Consider the following 17,585-nt stretch of genomic DNA (forward strand, 5'->3'; position numbering starts at 1 on the left):
TATTAAATTATGACGGAAGTGACGCAACGGCGCACAGTGTGGCACAAACGTCCCCTGGGAAGTCGTATGATGAGTCGCATTTCGCAGATGGTCTGGATTAACTCGCATTTTCATGAAAATATCTTATTTTGTTTTCCGTTTTGTACTGTGTAGTAATAGTGCATATATTGTATATATAATTAGTTCCCTGATTCCTTTTGAGTACATATTACTTGTATCGTTATCTAATTAAAGTTTTGTTAACGAAGCCCATGCGACTTCACCTATCCCTTCTGCCATACTGCGTTACAGGTAATGACTGTTTAATTTCGGTTTAATTGTATTTCGTTTCTTGTGTCGTTTTTCATTTGGTGTGAGTGGCCAGTCGGCAGTTCGCTGTTGCCTCGATTATCATACACCGCATCGCGTCGGTTGCGCCGCTCGGCATGTGATGCATTCAAGGACAGTGTAAATAACACCGAACGTATGTTGTATTTCCCTTTTCTGTCAATAACCACTATACGTCGCACGTTGTTCATTCTGTTTTGTTATGTACATTGTACAATGTGTTGTATATTCAGAGCTACTTGGGAAGTCGTATGTTATTCACAAGACGACACCCATGCGACTTCAACTATCCATTCTGCCATACTGTGTTGCATCGATGAGAAGGTTTCTTCAGCCGTCATCTGTACAAATGCTTTGTACAGATGACGGCTTCGATTAAAAGTCCAGTTTAGAAAATTATTGGTTGCACTTAACTTGCTAACTGTTTACTGTAGCTTGCTGTCACTAATTCTATTATTCTGCAGCCGAGGAGGTGCAAGAAGGATCTCCACTCACCAGCGCCCCATATCTGTACAAATGCTTTGTACAGATGACGGCTGAAGAAACCTTCTCATCCATGGACCACTCCGGTACGACTGAGAGCTTACACAGACATACTGTGTTGCAGCAATAAAAGAAAAAAAGACACATCCACGCTTCTGGAATTATTATGATGGCAGCAAAGTGGAGCTCAAGACAATCACTGTTGTGACACCCGTCACACATATCCAGGGGTCGGAGTTAGGAATGTGGAAAAAAGTAGTGTTCAACAGACAACTACAGTACAAAACACTTTGTTTATGAAACTATATTCATAGAGAGAAATTGGTTAGGTCAAAAAACATATTTGCAAATACACAGTAGCCTAAAGAGAGAAACAAACAGTCACGCAAAAAGCAACACCCCAAAAACAAACATATTACGGATAGCCTATTGGAGCGAATGTGAGTGTTAGTGGTTGTTTTAGTATTGACGACATCAAGGAGACACATATTCCGATATTTTATTGTTATTGGAGTAATTGAGGAAAAAAGGAGACGTTTCCCCAATACTATCTAATTCCATCTGCTGATTTTTATTCATGGCAGATGAGGATTATCCTGTTTTATTTCTCTCGACATCTTTACAGGCCTTGGTGACAGACTGCCTCAGACTGTACATAAAAGTGAAGAGCCTTCCATAAATTCTGTCCTCGATAGGACAATGCAACGCTTTCTAATGGGCAGACTAAAAAAAATAGTACCTTGACAATTTCGAACAAGAAGTTTCTATTGTTAAGAAATTATATGAAGATCTACATGACTAAAGTGCTTATTTCACTTTCCCCTTCCTTTCCCCCACCTCCTTTTTATCTTAAAAAAGGTTGACCCAAACACGGAATAAAATGATTTCACATTGTTCTACACCAGGGGTGTCAAACATACGGCCCGCGGGCCGGAACCGGCCCCCAAGGAGGTTCAATCAGGCCCGCAGGATAATTTGAAAGTGGAAAAATGCATAAAAGACATGGAATTGATATTTTTAATTCGCTGCAATTCATGGCTTATCCTCTAAGGGGCACACTCGTTCCATCAGAATAGAAGACACGCCGCATCACTGAGGCAGACTCAAAACAGCAGACGGTGTCAATGCGCCATCTACTGCTTGTTACGACGTTGTTAATACTTTGGTCTCTGCCTCTCCGCTACACCCTCATTAGCCAAAATGTCGTTATCCAAACGGAGAAAAGTAGATAAGTAATGTAGAATTTTCAAAGAAAAATGGACCACGTCCTATTTATATACAGAGATGCACGCAAAACCTTTGTGCTTGGTGTGTTTGCAACAAGTTTCGGTATTGAAGGAATATAATATTCGACGCCACTACGAGACTCATCACAGCGAAAGATATACCGGGTTGCAAGGACAACTGAGAAGAGAAAAGATTAACGAATTGCTGGCGGGTCTGAGGAAACAGCAGTCAACTTTCATCCGGAGCTGACAAGTCAGTGAAGCAGCGGTAAAAGCCAGCTACCTAATTGCTAGCGAAATAGCATTAGCATCGAAGCCGTATTTCGACTGTGACTTTGTTAAACGATGCATGTAAAAGGATAGTTCATTAAATGTCAATATTTTCCTAATGTTCTTGTGCTTCTTTACACCAAAACAAAGGAAATACATGATATTTTTTCTATTTTTAGCAGAGTATGGTATAATTTTAATGGTCCGGCCCACTTGACATCTCCCTAGGCCGTATGTGGCCCGCGATGCGAAATGAGTTTGACACCCCTGTTCTACACAGTGTGGGTGTATTTAATTCAGCTGCAATGACTGCAGTTGGCAGATAATATTGTAGCCTGTTCCCGCAGCGTAATCGCCATTCAAAAAAAAAAAAGGTTTAGCAGCTTACACAAAGACAATAATCATGCAAAGAGAAGATTAGTCTGCAACCAAACTAGGTTCTGTGACTCTTCGGGCGGTTTGCTTTACTTTACTTTATCATGATAATATTCAAATGAACATGTCTTTGGCTTTACTGGGGGTAATATCTGTCATGATCTAGTTGGCGACCAATGGGTGGCGCTGTCGGCCCGGCCTGCACCTGCACAGGTGATGGTCGTCCCGATCAATGGCAGCCTGCCACGTTCGGATTGGCGACCAGCGGGTAGCGCTGTCAGCCCTGCTGGCAGTCTCGCAGGTTCTGGTCGTTACAATCAGTGGCAGTCAAAAGGACTCCCGGCACAACCATTCGTCGTCGGGTCATTGTATGCTTTGTATGCATTGTGTATGCATTGTATTCTGTGCATATGTTTGTTTCATCTTGGCAGACTTTTACTCTTGGTTTTTCCTTTGATCCTTTGGATTTTTCTGTTTGAATGACTTTGCTGTTTTAGATTTTGTTCCTGTTGACTTTATTGTAATACAATTTCTCAAATACAACCTGCTGCTCCCTCCTTCCTACTTTTTGGGATCCACAACTGCCATCACCACCTTGCAAACCCTGACAATATCATGACATGATTCTTTGCTTATACCTGGCAGGTATTAATGAGGTATGGTGATTTCGGATCTTTCCTTGATGCAGTTTTTATGTTTTTCCCAAACGTTCATAGCTTTCTCCAACAACATGCATGGAAGTTGTTAATCCAAAAGTCCAAATTGCTCAATATTTTTGAATGGTTGTTTGACTGTATGTTCACCAGTCTGGAGTGTGTACCTTGCCTCTCACCCTAAAGTCACCTCTGATAGATTCCGGGACATGTTCAACGCTCACAAGGATAAGTGTTGTCGAAAATACATGGAGAGGACCACCCCACAAAATAAATCTAATATGCACGACAGATTCACACTCAACCCACAAAAATGTGCACGCACGCACAATGTCTGTGGTATGGCCTCAAATTGTTTCACGGCCAGCCATGATACAGGCGAAATGTAAAATAGGTCACTGAATTCCTTCAAGGGAACACCTCCAAATAATCATTGGTTCAGATATGTGGACTTCACAGTTTAGAATCGGAGGAAAAGATCTGCCACCCTTCACTGAGAACTTTACCCTGCAATGTGATTAGATAATAAACTGTCACTTTAGTAACCACTGTCCCTAAAATGGTAAACTCAGTGGATAATCTCACTCATAGAATGCCGCGTTTTCATTGCTTTCAGAATGATTCAATAATTTAGCCGCAAATAACAGACAAAATATAATTTCAGGGACATCCTTTGTTACAACTGAATGGAATATTGACTCATTCACTGCCATTCACATATTTATTCAAGAATTGAAAATATAACGTTGAGCGCCATACCCGAATCTGTTCGGGTTTTGTTTTTTTCCTGTTTGGGTGGCAAAAAAGCGCTGACCATGGCCTCTGGCAATTTTTCCCCCTTTTCACAAGGGGGGAGCCTTTCCATTTGTTTTCATGTTAGCGCTTTGCTTTAGCTTTAGTTAAAGAGCTATATGAACCAATATGTATGCATTGCATTGTATTTTGTACAGCCACCCTCATTTCAAGCTCATATAACTCCAGACCCTTACAATTCAATAATTTTTTTTTTTAATGAAAAGAACGGAGTCTAAGATTTCTTATGCTGCATTGAATGTTGATGTAGTCAGAAAAATCAATATTCTGTGGGTCCTGGAATTCGAGTGACAATGACAAAAACATTGGACACATTTTTGCATGTCTGGCAGTGAATGGGTTAAGGAGGCTGATTTCTCCTCAATGAGTGATGAAGCCTGATCATGACAACCGAGACCCCTCGCGTGTCTCCGTGGACTCTGCAGTAATGTTTCTAGATCACATTGCGATCCGAAGGAGAAAGTCAGAAGAGAACAAGAAGAGAGCAAGAAGCATAAAATAAGAGATGAATGTCAGCAGCAGGAATGCTGACTTGCTGAGTAAGCAGTTGAATGGTCAACTCTTGATAGTGTTCAGTCAAAAGTAATCCAAAGTGGGTGAAAGTTGCCCACTGCGTCATCCAATTTGACTTCAACTTCAGTACACCACAAGCTTCATATCTCCAGCTCACCCAAAATCTAATCTTAACTCAATTTTCTGGATCAAAATAATGGAACCAACATCGGTCATCGAATTATATGAATAATTAGGCCAGTTTGCTCAAAATCCAGTTACCGAGTGCATGGCTCCGGAAAACAACTCAGGATTTGTGTGTGTGAAAATAGAAGGATCAAAGGGCCACTTTCAAATTCTTCACCTTTTTGAAAAACGCTCAAGTCAGTGAAGAAGGCAATTGTATATACAGGGAACATCCAAGGCGGCCTGGTAGTCGAGTGGTTAGTATTACAGTGCAGAGGTCGCCAGTCCGCGTCTCCCTGTGTTGAGTTTGCATGTTCTCCCCGGACCCGCGTGGGTTTTCTCCGGGTCCTCCGGTTTCCTCCCACAAATTCCTAAAACATGCATGACAGGCAGATTGAACACTCCAAATTGTCCCTCTGTGTGAGTGTGACTGTTGTTTGTCTTTGTGTGCGCTGTGATTGGCTGGCAACCAATTCAGGGTATCCCCCGCCTCGTGCCCGAAGACAGCTGGGATCGGCTCCAGCAACCCTAGTGAGGAATAAGCGGTACGGAAAATGGATGGATGGGTAACATTGGAGTTACGACCACAACCGCAAAACCCTATTTTTTTAATCTGCGCCTGGCACCGCAAAGGAAACACACTTGAAGAGATTTATTGCATGGGGATGTGTGTGAAGGGTGAACCACATGCAGTAGGATCTCAAATGACAATCGGTCCCGCTTTAGTTCACATTAATTTGTGCAATGACTGATGCTCTATTAACCGAATTTATCCCAATGGAAACTTACCACTAGTAAATTTTAGATGTGCAACACTTCACCCAAACGTTTGGAGGACACTGATCTGCTGTGGCGACCCCTTGAAGGGAAACGCCGAAAGGAAAAAAAGAATTGGAAGGACGACTCCAAACAGCCAAACGACTCAATTTACCTGATACAGTAAATTATTTTCTCTATATTCTACCTGATACAACCCTCCCCTCTAGCGACAAGCAAATAAAACTGCACCCAGGCTTCTTACTGTACCCAGTTTTTCCAGGTTTATTTTTACATTTCGAATTTTTTAAATAAATAATTAAACATGCATTAACCCAGTCATCTTTTTTTTTTTTTTTTAACAAATTCTCATCTCATGCACACCACAAATTCGTGGTGTGCAGGTGACTTGCACAATCACATCACATCACATCGGAATGGGCGTCTGTGTCATTCGCAGGATAGTCAGTGCGCGTGGAGAAAACAAAACACATGCAAGGGCCTGAAGCAAGATTTGTACCCAAACCCTTTTGACAGTGAGCCACATGTGCGACTGAATTATTAAACAATGAGAACAAATACAGCTTGCTCAGAAAACCACAGCAGCGTGAGTGAACATTTAAACAATTCTGCCGTTCATCATTTCAGTTTATATTCTGAGGAAAATATCACATGCTGATCGTCTTAATCAGAGACATAACTTGGACAATATAAGGTGTCATTTAAATAACAGAGAAAAGTTTTGTGTTGGTGCCTTTAATTCGAAGATAAGAGAAACAAAGAAAGCGAAAAGTCATAAAAATGAACAGGTCATTGTGTACATTTCTTATTTGTAGTTTACATTTATTGTATTTCGATTTAATAACAGGATATTTACTCTAATTTAATTAAAATTTCCTTGAAAAACTGCATTGAAGAGGCTTATATTATGTCTGTAACTGGCAGAAAAAAATAAAATGCAAGCAAACAACACAACAAATAAATAGACTGCCAAGGTTATCCAGATTTTTGTCAAATCTATTGTGATTATATTTTTGTCAGTGAAAACGGAATCAACCGGCAAATATAAGCACACACCATGACCATGTACGAAGTAGAAACCAACAACACCAACACAACCAACAACCAGAATCAGAATCATCTTTATTGCCAAGTATGTAGAACACACAAGGAATTTGTTTCCGGTAGAACATGCTGCACTAGTATCGTCGTCAAAAAAAAAAAACTGCTAAGTGGCACTATACAGTTCCATTTTGGCTGCTGTTGAAAGAGTTCAAAGAGTTAATGGCTTGGGGGAAGAAGCTGTTTAAATGTCTGCTGGATTTGGTGCGCATGGATCGGTAGTGCCTGCCTGAGGGGAGTAGCTGGAAAAGGTGGTGGGCAGGGTGCGGAGGGTCCAGTAGGATTTTCCGCGCCCTAGTTCGGATTCTTGCAGTGTGCAAGTCCTCGAGAGTGGGTAGGGCGGTGCCAATGATTTTTTCCGCCGTCCTAACTGTCCGTTGAAGTCGGATTTTGTCCATTTTTGCGGCGGCCCCGAACCGAACGGTGATGGAAGAACACAGGATGGATTCAATGACAGCCGTGTAGAAATGTTGCAGCACCTCCTGTGGCAGGCCATGCTTCTTTAGCAGCCTCAGGAAGTACATTCTCTGTTGGGCCTTTTTCAGGATAGAGTTGGTGTTGACCTCCCACTTCATGTCCTGGGAGACTGTGATTCCCAGGAACTTGAAGGATGGTGCTAAGACAAGGAAAACAATCTCCACGAAAATCAAAATCTCATCAGTTATGTTTTATTTTCTGTTGCCCCCCCCCCCCCCCCCCCCGCCCAAAAAATAAACAAACATAAAAACCGCCACTGTATTTCTATGTCATACTTCTACATTTCCATTTTAACCCCTTAGTAGTGGTTACGACAGTGGATCTATTCAAACAACCAGCCTTTAATGATTAACATGAAATATAAAAATATATGGAACTTCAAAGCAATCCATTGTGAATGAAGCTCACAGCTCAGAACACTTCTGTGTTTTTCTTTTATCAGAATGGGAAAAGAGAAGAACATTTTTCAACTTGATGAGATATGTTCCAAAATAAATGACTTGAAATGTCACAGTAACAGGTTGTTGTCTCGCACTGCATCACACACATTTTTTTGGCAATCAATACTGAGGCAGACTAGATTGAAGATCAAAAAGCGGGCCCCAACAAAAAAAATACTAAGAAACTGAAGGTGGTCATCACGAAACCAGGTTTGTTCTTAATACAGTATAGAGAACAGAAAAACAGAGACCATAGTGCAAATAAGAGACAGAAACTTCAAAAGCAACCATATCAACGACAAGAATGCATGAAGCGATGATAATAAGAATTGAGGAAATTGATTTTCAAAGGAACACACTTCTCCTGGTTGGGGGGTTGTAGCACAAGATCAAAATCACCTGCATTGCCTTTTCGTTGTGATGTACGAGAGCCCTCTGTTGTTTTTCTCTAGGGTAGATTAGCTGTCTCTTTCAAATAGAAAGTCTCTATTAATTTTTGGAAAGTAGATAATTTCTTATCATAACAGGACTCAATATTCAGTAAGAAAAAAAAATGTCCCCCCCAAAAAGTAAATAGTCAAGCAATGTTTTGGACGGAAACAAAAAAATATGTTTTTAATACAGTGTATAATTAAAAGTAGTATACTGTATTGCATAAATTCTAATTTAAAAAGAGAAAGAATACTCACAAGTTTGGGTTATTTGGCTTTCACATGAAATTTCAGGATGATTTGAAAAATGCATTCAAACTTTTACAGGTGAACTTGATGTGACCTTCTCTCAGCTTTTGAACGCAAGTGTCAAACTTTCAAACGCCACAATACTTTTTGCAAAAGCTGTTGTTTTCTCACAAGCAGCATAACATCCAAATTCACAACTGCCGTGTGATCCTTGAATCGACCAAAAAAATGTCCCGGTTCTATTCAAGTTGGTGTTCAAAACAGGCGTCCTCATGACGCGGTTCACATTTTGACATTAAGACACCAAGACAACACTGAACAATGATTCAATAGAATCTTGCCATCATGACGTTTCAAATACGACAGACATGGTCACTGAGCTTCAAGGGTCATTGGCAGAATGCAACAAAGATACAGAGAATCTGGACGAGTCACAAGATGTAAAAGTGGATGTGCTTTGGCCACATTCCATGCCGTGAGAACCCAAACATTGAATGGCACCCATGAACACATGACACCTGGACATTTTTTTGGTGTGGTGCACCCACTGTTGTTATTACCTTGTGAATCACCAATGCATCATTCTAAATGTCCTACTTTCACCATATGATAGCACTAAAGCGTGAACTTCTTGCAATTTCCATACATTTCACCTGGCAGCCAAATATGCAGCGGTTTTTCTGAGTACTGTGTGTGTGTGTGTGTGTGTGTGTGTGTGTGTGTGTATACATGTGTATGCAAATATAATTAGATTGATCTGTCAAAAAATAATTTCTTGATTACCTTATTGTAAACCCCCCGAAAATCAAGTGTCCAAAAAGTGACGTCTCTACTATAGGTAAGGCATTCATTAATATCTGATGCTATTAAAAAATAAATATGTAATTTCTATGGAATGTATGAAAATATTTAAGCATCTTCATTTGACTTCCTCTTAATCTAAAAACAAAGATAAGTTCCCAAAACAATCATTAAACATTGAAAAATGTGAGATTTTGAGTTGACCACAGCTGCAGCAAAGTGGCTCAAATTCAAGGCCATGTTCGAGACATGCAAGCGCACACTCACACAAAGTAAAATGTACATGTATTTGCAAATTATATTCAAGTGTATGAATTAATTACTTAATTTTGTATATACAGTGTTCACTCGCGTTTTGCAGGTGATACTTTACAATAGCAAATGTGAACTTATTTTCTTTTTGGCCATTTTTAAACACCCACCCACACATGCACACGCACACAAACACAGTTTGGACCCAGTTTGGACCCCTAAACACTTTTTACTTAATGAATTCATAATGAAGAATAACTGCTGCATTCGAACATGAATGGGAATGGAGCACACGATGACAAAACTTCAAATTCATCACTAGGTTTAAGTTGTTTTTTGTTTAAAAGAGTTATCCAGAACCCTGCATCACGTTGTAGCTTTTGGTACAATACTTGTGTATTAATGTGCATAGTAAATACTTTATTTGGAAACCATAAACAAACTGCCATTACTGCCATTCTTCTTCACCCACATACACACAAACAATGGAACTATTTTTTGGGGGGGCTTACCAGCTCTTACGTTCATGTTCTTGTAAAACAAATTTCCTCTCTCCAAAAAAAGAATAAACAAAGTTATCAACAAATTAGAAATCCAAAATGGAGTGAAGCCGCATCAACCAAGATAGCGAGTGAACACTGTATTTGTTCTGTCTGAAAAATCACCTCACAGCTAAAGAAGTTTCCATTGGGTTAACTGTATGAATGTGAGACTTACAGCTGTTCCAAGAAAAAAACAAATCCAATAATTTGCAAGGCAGACTGACCTTGCCCTGTTCCCCTGACACACACCTGCACAGCTAATAAGTACAGCACATTCTCTCCTGACACACAAAAATAATTATCAAATAATACACAACTCGCTGTAGGACCGGCCTGGACTTCTTAGCTGTCCTTTTCACCAGCTTGGCTTCTCTCTGGATTAGAGGAGCCTTCAAAACGTTGGGAGGCAAGGATGGCTTGATGAGACATGCTCTTTCGTGCAACGTCACCTTTTCTCCACAGGGTGATTTCCTGCAACATCAGGAAGGTTTTAGAACAGCTGAGTGGAACATATATTGTATTTTCCGGTTTATAAATCGCTCTGAAGTATAAATCGCACTGGCCATAAAATGCTTAAAGGGCAACCAACGTCACTTTTTTGTTTTTTAACTGAGATCAGAAAAATGTTTTATAGCATCTAAAATACCCAAAACACACAGTATGATATTTTAGTCAAATGCAAAACACCAATAAAAATGACTTAAAGTGTCCAAAATCTGCAAAAAATTGAGCTGCGAATTGGGCATTTTCAGAAAGTCCCGCCCCCAGTTCGTGACATCACGCCAAGACGTCTTGCATTGCTGGAGACTAAAAACAATGGCTTCAGATTCGGATAATCTGCTTTCTTGTTACACATCCAGTGATGAATATGATTCAAATAGTTCTGAAGAGGAAAACATACATGTTTGCCATCGATTAAAGAAGTCCTTTCGTGTCATTTTGAGGCATCTGGACTGCAATGTAACGTCCCACAAAAGAGGCAGAAAAATGGCGACCAGCTCCTGTGAGGAATGAATCAGCCCGTTTCCACAGGCAGATACATTCCTTGCATGGAGCTCAGACTCTCTCTGCTGGCGGCTTTTGGATGTAACACAAGGGTTTAAAAAAAACATTTTGCGTCTTTTTGCGTCACAATGCGTCTTTTTTACGGTCAGGAGGCGGTCCTTTTCTGACGTCACGTGAGGACTCGTCACCAACTCAAAAACAAGACTTCCTGAATTTTCAGCGCGAGTCTTAAAACGTAAAATATAGCTACAGTAAAGTCTCGTTATATCGATATTCAAGGGAGCCCGAAAAAATATTGATATAACCGGGACTATCGATATATCCGACCCTGTTTGCATGTAATTTTCTCCGTGCGTGCATAGAAATAGTATCGATATGACCGGGACTATCGATATATCCGATATCGATATAACGAGACTTTACTGTATATGCGGTGGAATCTTATTAAAATACACCCAGTAGAAGTCATTTGAAGCCATTTTACAAATTATGGACACGTCGGTTTTCCTTTAAAGGACAACCGACGCCTCCAGACAAGTTGTGTCCATAATTTGTAAAATCACTTCAAATGACTTCTACTGAGCGTATTTTTCAAAGATTCCACGGCATATAGCCATAGTTTACGTTTTAAGACTCGCGCTGAATATTCAAGAAGTCTTGTTTTCGAGTTGATGACGATGCCTGACATGACGTCACGTCTAGAACACCCCTGACCGAGAAAGCGACACACAATGCATTTTTGGGTACTTTGTTTGGTCTGAAAACGTCGTGTTGATGGCGAAATTAGAAGGAAAACACGTAAATAACGCGATGCTGAATTGTGTGTTGCACCAAGACTACTATTTGATACTACCTGACACAAATTCCCAGCAGAACAATCAGCCCATTTCCAACGGAGCTTTGTCACCATCTTGTGCATTTTCTAGGACCCTACATTGGAGCCCTGACGGCTTAAATTGATATGTGAGGACTTCTTTAATCGATTGCTAACATTTATGCTTTCCTCTTCAGAACTATTTGAAGCATATTCATAACTGGATGAGTAACAAGAAAGCATCTTCTCAGAATCTGAAGCCATTGTTTTGATTCTCGAGCAAGGCAAGACGTCTTGGCATGACGTCACGAACAAGGGGGCGGCACCTTCTGAAACTGAAACTTTCTGAGGTCATTTTGAAGTAGTTTTGGGACGCTTTAAGTCATTTTTATTGGTGTTTTTCATTTGACTAAAAATGGGTATTTTAGATGCTATAAAACGTTTTTCTGATGTCAGTTTGGAAACAAAAAAATGGTGTCGGTTGTCCTTTAATAAAGAAGAAAAATATATAACTTAAGTTAACTTAACACTATAATGCCATGTGGTATAATCATGCCTCTACGGGAAGCTCAAGTTTTGTCTTAGTCATTTCCAACATGGTTGCTCCCAGTGGGTCATGTTTTTGGGTTTTTCAGGAAATTAATTGCTAATTTTTGGGTAGTTGCAGTGAGAAGAACATCAAAATACAAAGTCATTTTTAAAGATATGTGTTTTCCTTATTTAAATAATGCATATTTATTAACTTGTTCTTTATATTCCAATTACATTGTGGTAAAATGTCTATCAAATTTGATACTCCAGTTTTAAAATACGATTCCCCCAAATTGCCATTTCACATGTAATGTACATGATGCTTACTAAAATACAAACACACACTATTTTGATGACTTCATTAATTTAATAATCAATCAATCAATTACTTTTTGCACTGGTATCACCTCATCAGCATAACTAAGCCTATGTGGTAACGATCTCAGAAGCCTGTTGTAAGCACAAATTAAACCTCACACCACCATGGCGATTTAGTGAAGGGTTTTGATGTTATATTTATTGTGCTGATGATGATACCAGTGCAAATGAGGCAATCAGGCCAGTCGTATACCATAATCAGTCAGGACAATAGAAGTAATCAGTCAGGACTACAGAAGTAATCAGTGTAGCCTCAGGAAATAGTCCTCTGCTCCCCCCCAATCTTAGAGCAGGGACCTATCAGAGCGGAGGTCTGGTCCCGCCACCTCTGGACAGTAGGGATATAAATATAGGGCAAAGCCTCTTCTATAAGAAGCGAAACGTCCGACACCTTCAAAGAAGCACAGATGATGGCTGAAGAAACCTTTTCATCGATGGACCACTCCTGTACGACTGAGAGCTTACACAGATGCCACAATGAACGTTGTTGGGATTTCAACAGTAGACAAACGTGAATGTAGTACGTACCTGTTGTTTGAAATACCGTCTCTCCTCCTCATCGATGAGGACCAGGTTGAGGTAGTAGCGAACTGAAAACTTCTTGTTTATGTCCCTCATTGTGGGCGTGATCTCATAACCTGCTAGGAAAAGCCTGATGGGGATGGACTCTCCTGCAGAGTTTGAGAGGCACATCTCGTGAGGAACAATAGAGCAGAATCATTTACCATTGTGTTACAATGCTTTCAAATTACCCCTGACAGGTGCACCGTCCATGATTTCATACTTGGCGATGGTATCGTTCTCGTGGTAGACGTTTGGACCAGTGCCGGTCGTTTCCCGCTTAATGATGTCAATCTCCATATGCTTGATTTTAATTCGCACAAGCAAAAAGTAAATCTTGCCGACAATTACATCTTTCAGGTGGTACCTGCAAAGGATGTGATCACCCACGATGATGAATACTTTATAACAGTGTGCATTCTTGCTGAAAGATAAGCATACTTGGATTTATTGTACTCGAACTCTATGTGGAGACAGTCTTCAATGCCTACTTCCATCTTGATTGAGGAGTTGATATCAGGGTAAGTGCTGAGGGTGTGAACCACAATGTCCACTTCTTTGACGATGTCACTCAGTCTGCGGCTGACAGTGGCTCTCAGAAAATAGCTTCAAGCAAACAAAAATGAATACATTAATTGTCTTGAAATCGAGATGGCTCTGTTGAAAACTCATTCACTGCCAGACAATATGCAAAAATGTGTCTACTCCAGTGCCAGGGTTTTTGTCATTTTCCCTCAAATTGCAGGACCCACAAAATGTTGAGTTTTGGGACTACATAAACATTCAATTCAGTGTAAGAAACATTAGACTCTCTTCTTTGATCAGAAAAATAAACTTAATTCCTAATTGATATGGGTCTGGAGCTATCTGAGCTTGAAGTGGGGCCGGCTGTACAAAATACAATACATACATATTGATTTATATAGCGCTTTAACAACAGCTGAAGCTGTAACAAAGTGCTAACATGGACAAAAGGCAAAAGCTGCCCCCTCGTGGAAAGGAAAACAATAGCCAGGGGTCTGACCAGCGCTTTATCGAATCCACCCCGCAAGAAAAACCAAAACCTGAACAAATTTGGGAATGGTGCTCTATGTCACACTTTTCAATTCCCGAATAAATTCGGGAATGGCAGTGAACGAGTTAATAAATAAATTGCATCCGATTAATAATTTAGGACGCACTCACGGTCAACTGTCGGGATCAAACTCATCATACGCATGTGACCAGTCCACACTAAATAATATACATCTTTTTTTAAAGAATTTGTGATCGCACCCAACAGTCATATTGCAATATTATGACATTGCTATTTTCCTAACAATAAACTTGAAATACTCAAATCAAGTATGAATTAAAATGAGGACAGGGAAGTTACTTGTCAAGACCATGAACTATAGAATCAAAATCTACCCATTTTCCTCCCATCATGGGAACAGCCTTTTGTCACTTGCGATTGACTGACAATGACATCACAGGCTAACCCCTCATTGAAAATATAGTCTTGTGCTATCACAATATCACAATCCCTTTATCTGTTTGGCGATTCATCCATTTAGCTCACTACTTTCTCTTTACTGCGTATAATGTGACCATCGCACCTGAGGCATTTATATCTCAGAGTCCAAGTCCAGTCCTCGGCCAATCCCTGGCCGAATGGCTCAATTTACAAACGTCACATGCGCAAACCGTGAACAGATGAGCCATTTTTGGTCGTTACCAGAGGAACTGCGATGTTATTTTCAGTCCACGACATTGGCAAAATGGCTGTCCACTGAGATTAAAATAGAGGGATTTTGCTGCTGAATTAATACGAGACAAATGCAATAATAATCAGAATACCGTGTTTAAACTAGTGGGTGTGCATAAACATATAATCATCAAGATGTGTTTTTACTTGACTTCTGATTTAACTGTAAAAAGGAGTGACTGTGTTTGTGGCGGCTCAGGATTGGAAACAATTGCCATGCAATTAAGTGGAGCTCACCGTAATTTGACATTCTGGCCAGTGTAAGCCTCATAGGGCTTTTCCACGTGAGTGAACTCAAAGTCAAACGTCTGTGACTGTGTGAGCTCCCCAGGTCGTGCCAAGTCTTTCACCAGAGAAACAAACTCATGGTGATTTCCCCGGTCATAGTAGAGCTCTGGAAGAAATGATATAATACAATGATGTAATGTAATGTATGATATAATGATGTAATGTAATGATATAATACAGTTGCAGCGGAGTATCTTCATAGATTCCGCATGAATTTATGCAAACTTGTCACTCACTTCTAACAACTGCAGTCTGCCAAGATCTGAACTGATGTGAGAAGACATGGTCAACAATTGCTATTTGTCTAGTTTATATACTTTATGATTTTTTTTTTGCCCGACATGTGACTGCATGTTTGAGAAAATAGTTTTTTTTTGCTGGCAATTCATAGTGCAGTCGTAAAATGCAATGCGATTGATTTCAGCTTGAGCTATGGACAATATTGTCAGGCTTGCATTCAAGAGACACATATTGAGCAAGAATGTGTGGTGTAATGCAGCCATATTTTTATTTTTTTTTAAACACGCGGGCCTCTGAAAACAATATTCACGGTAAGGTTGAGTTTGCGACGTTGACTTGTCTTATTTCTCCATCATTGGGGTGACGGCAAGCCAATGACTGATGTGTCATCTGACCCGTGAGCTGGTACAATCTGTCACGAGACCTGCTACTTCTTATGCACGAGCTTGAAAGCAATTACAACCACCTACTGAAAGCGTTGGTGCGAAGGGACCTATCGCTATTCTAATCTAGTGTTTTCAGAATGTCTACTGTAAATTCATGCAATACTTTGCAAGGGATTGCCAGAGACTGTCCGCGATCAACTGTCAGACTTTTCTACTTCTCGGCTGAGCTAACAGTGGCGTGTACACGGTGCAGGCCCCCAGTCAGTCGCTTACCTATTTGGCCAATAAATTCGATCTTGATTCCGTTGTGCTCTAGCCTCTTCCCAGGATATTTAAGTGTGACGTTGACCTTCCCCGACACCGTCTCTCCGTCGTAGAAGAGAAAATATTTGTCCTTCCTGCCGTCCTCGCTTTTATGCTCAGCTTTCTTTCTAGTTTCGGCATCATTGAGAACTATATCGATGTCTGCACTTTGACCAAAACCAAAAAAGTTCATTGTCGTTGGATAGTTTTCCCCCACGGAATTGAACCCGGAACAAAATGCAACCACTCAACGAGAGAAAAATAGTCTTCTGTTTGCGGGTGCAAGTCGCTTCCCAGTTTGAACTGAGCCAACGCGCATGCGCAGCACTCATGCGAAGTATTATTTTTCTCCGAGTATTTCCCCTCCTTATATTTTCTGTTTTCCTCGTTCAACCTTATGTACCTTATGAATAACAATATGAATATCTCTAAAAAAAACAAGATGTATAATGATACGGGATTAAAAAAACCGTGTTTGAACTGTGATGCGCAGATGTTAATATTTGCCCCTAATCTTGGTTTGCAGGTAACATACATCGGTTACGTAACAGATTGACGGTGATTCGAGTGACACATTTGCCTTGACACTCACTTCATTGTAATGACAAGATTTGTTATTTGTCCAATTATTGTAATTGTTATTACAGTAATAACAACAATCACAAATAATAATAATAATAATAATAATAATAATAATAATAATAATAATAATAATAATAATAATAATAATAATAATAATAATAATAATATGGCGGCCCGGTAGTCGAGTGGTTAGCACAGTGCAGAGGTCGCTGGTTCGCGTCCCGGTCCGGCCTCCCTGTGTGGAGCTTGCATGGTCTCCCTGGACCCGCGTGGCTTTTCTCCGGGTCCTCCAGTTTCCTCCCACACTCCAAAAACATGCATGGCAGGCAGATTGACCACTCCAAATTGTCCCTAGGTGTGAGTGTGAGAGTGACTGTTGTATGTCTTTGTGTGCCCTGCGATTGGCTGGCAACCAATTCAGGGTGTCCCCCGCCTCGTGCCCGAAGACAGCTGAGATAGGCTCCAGCGACCCTAATGAGGAATAAGCGGTACGGAAAATGAGATGAGATAATAATTATTATTATTTGTTATAATAATAATAATAATAATAATAATAATATAATAATTATTATTATTATTATTATTTGGTGACTGCACTGCAGTGAGACCTCACATAACAGATGCGTTTGAATCTGGCAAACGGCTTCCTGTGTGAAATTTGTTTGTCTCCCGTGTATGCGGGGGTTTTCTCCAGGTATTCTGGTTTCCTGTCACATTTGAAAAATATGTTTGGTTGATGTATGTTACCTGCAATACATATTAATGAAATACACTAAAATGTTCTTAGAGCACAAATGGTTGTTCGTGATGTCTGCCCAGTAATTGTCTGGTCACCAGTTCTGTCCAATGGTGATT

At 40.2% G+C, this 17,585-nt stretch overlaps 1 protein-coding gene and 1 long non-coding RNA gene across 2 annotated transcripts in view; one reads left to right on the forward strand and one right to left on the reverse strand.

Moving 5' to 3' along the window:
* LOC148886113 (uncharacterized) overlaps positions 1-17,585 on the forward strand; it is a 74,568-nt gene that overhangs the window by 21,260 nt on the left and 35,723 nt on the right. The gene's annotated exons all lie outside the window — the stretch shown is intronic.
* On the reverse strand, positions 6,705-16,453 carry LOC148886114 (vacuolar protein sorting-associated protein 26B-like). The gene is made up of 6 exons (XM_089017298.1): positions 16,119-16,453; positions 15,169-15,325; positions 13,626-13,790; positions 13,376-13,551; positions 13,152-13,294; positions 6,705-10,366 (listed from the first exon to the last, which is right to left on the reverse strand). Exons 1-6 carry the CDS (start codon positions 16,339-16,341, stop codon positions 10,238-10,240), a joined length of 993 nt encoding a protein of 330 aa, XP_088873424.1. The 5' UTR covers positions 16,342-16,453; the 3' UTR covers positions 6,705-10,237.

This window comes from Hippocampus bargibanti, linkage group LG16 (assembly GCF_051943395.1).
Source record: "Hippocampus bargibanti isolate YZ-2025 linkage group LG16, ASM5194339v1, whole genome shotgun sequence".
Lineage (NCBI taxonomy): Eukaryota > Metazoa > Chordata > Actinopteri > Syngnathiformes > Syngnathidae > Hippocampus > Hippocampus bargibanti.

Coding starts and splice junctions, on each gene's coding strand:
- LOC148886114 (XM_089017298.1), bottom strand. CDS start 16,341: ATGAACTTTTTTGGTTTTGGTCAAAGTGCAGACATCGATATAGTTCTC. Junction 15,326..16,118: donor CGAATTTATTGGCCAAATAG/GTAAGCGACTGA, acceptor CATTTCTTCCAG/AGCTCTACTATGACCGGGGA. Junction 13,295..13,375: donor GGACGGTGCACCTGTCAGGG/GTAATTTGAAAG, acceptor CAAACTCTGCAG/GAGAGTCCATCCCCATCAGG.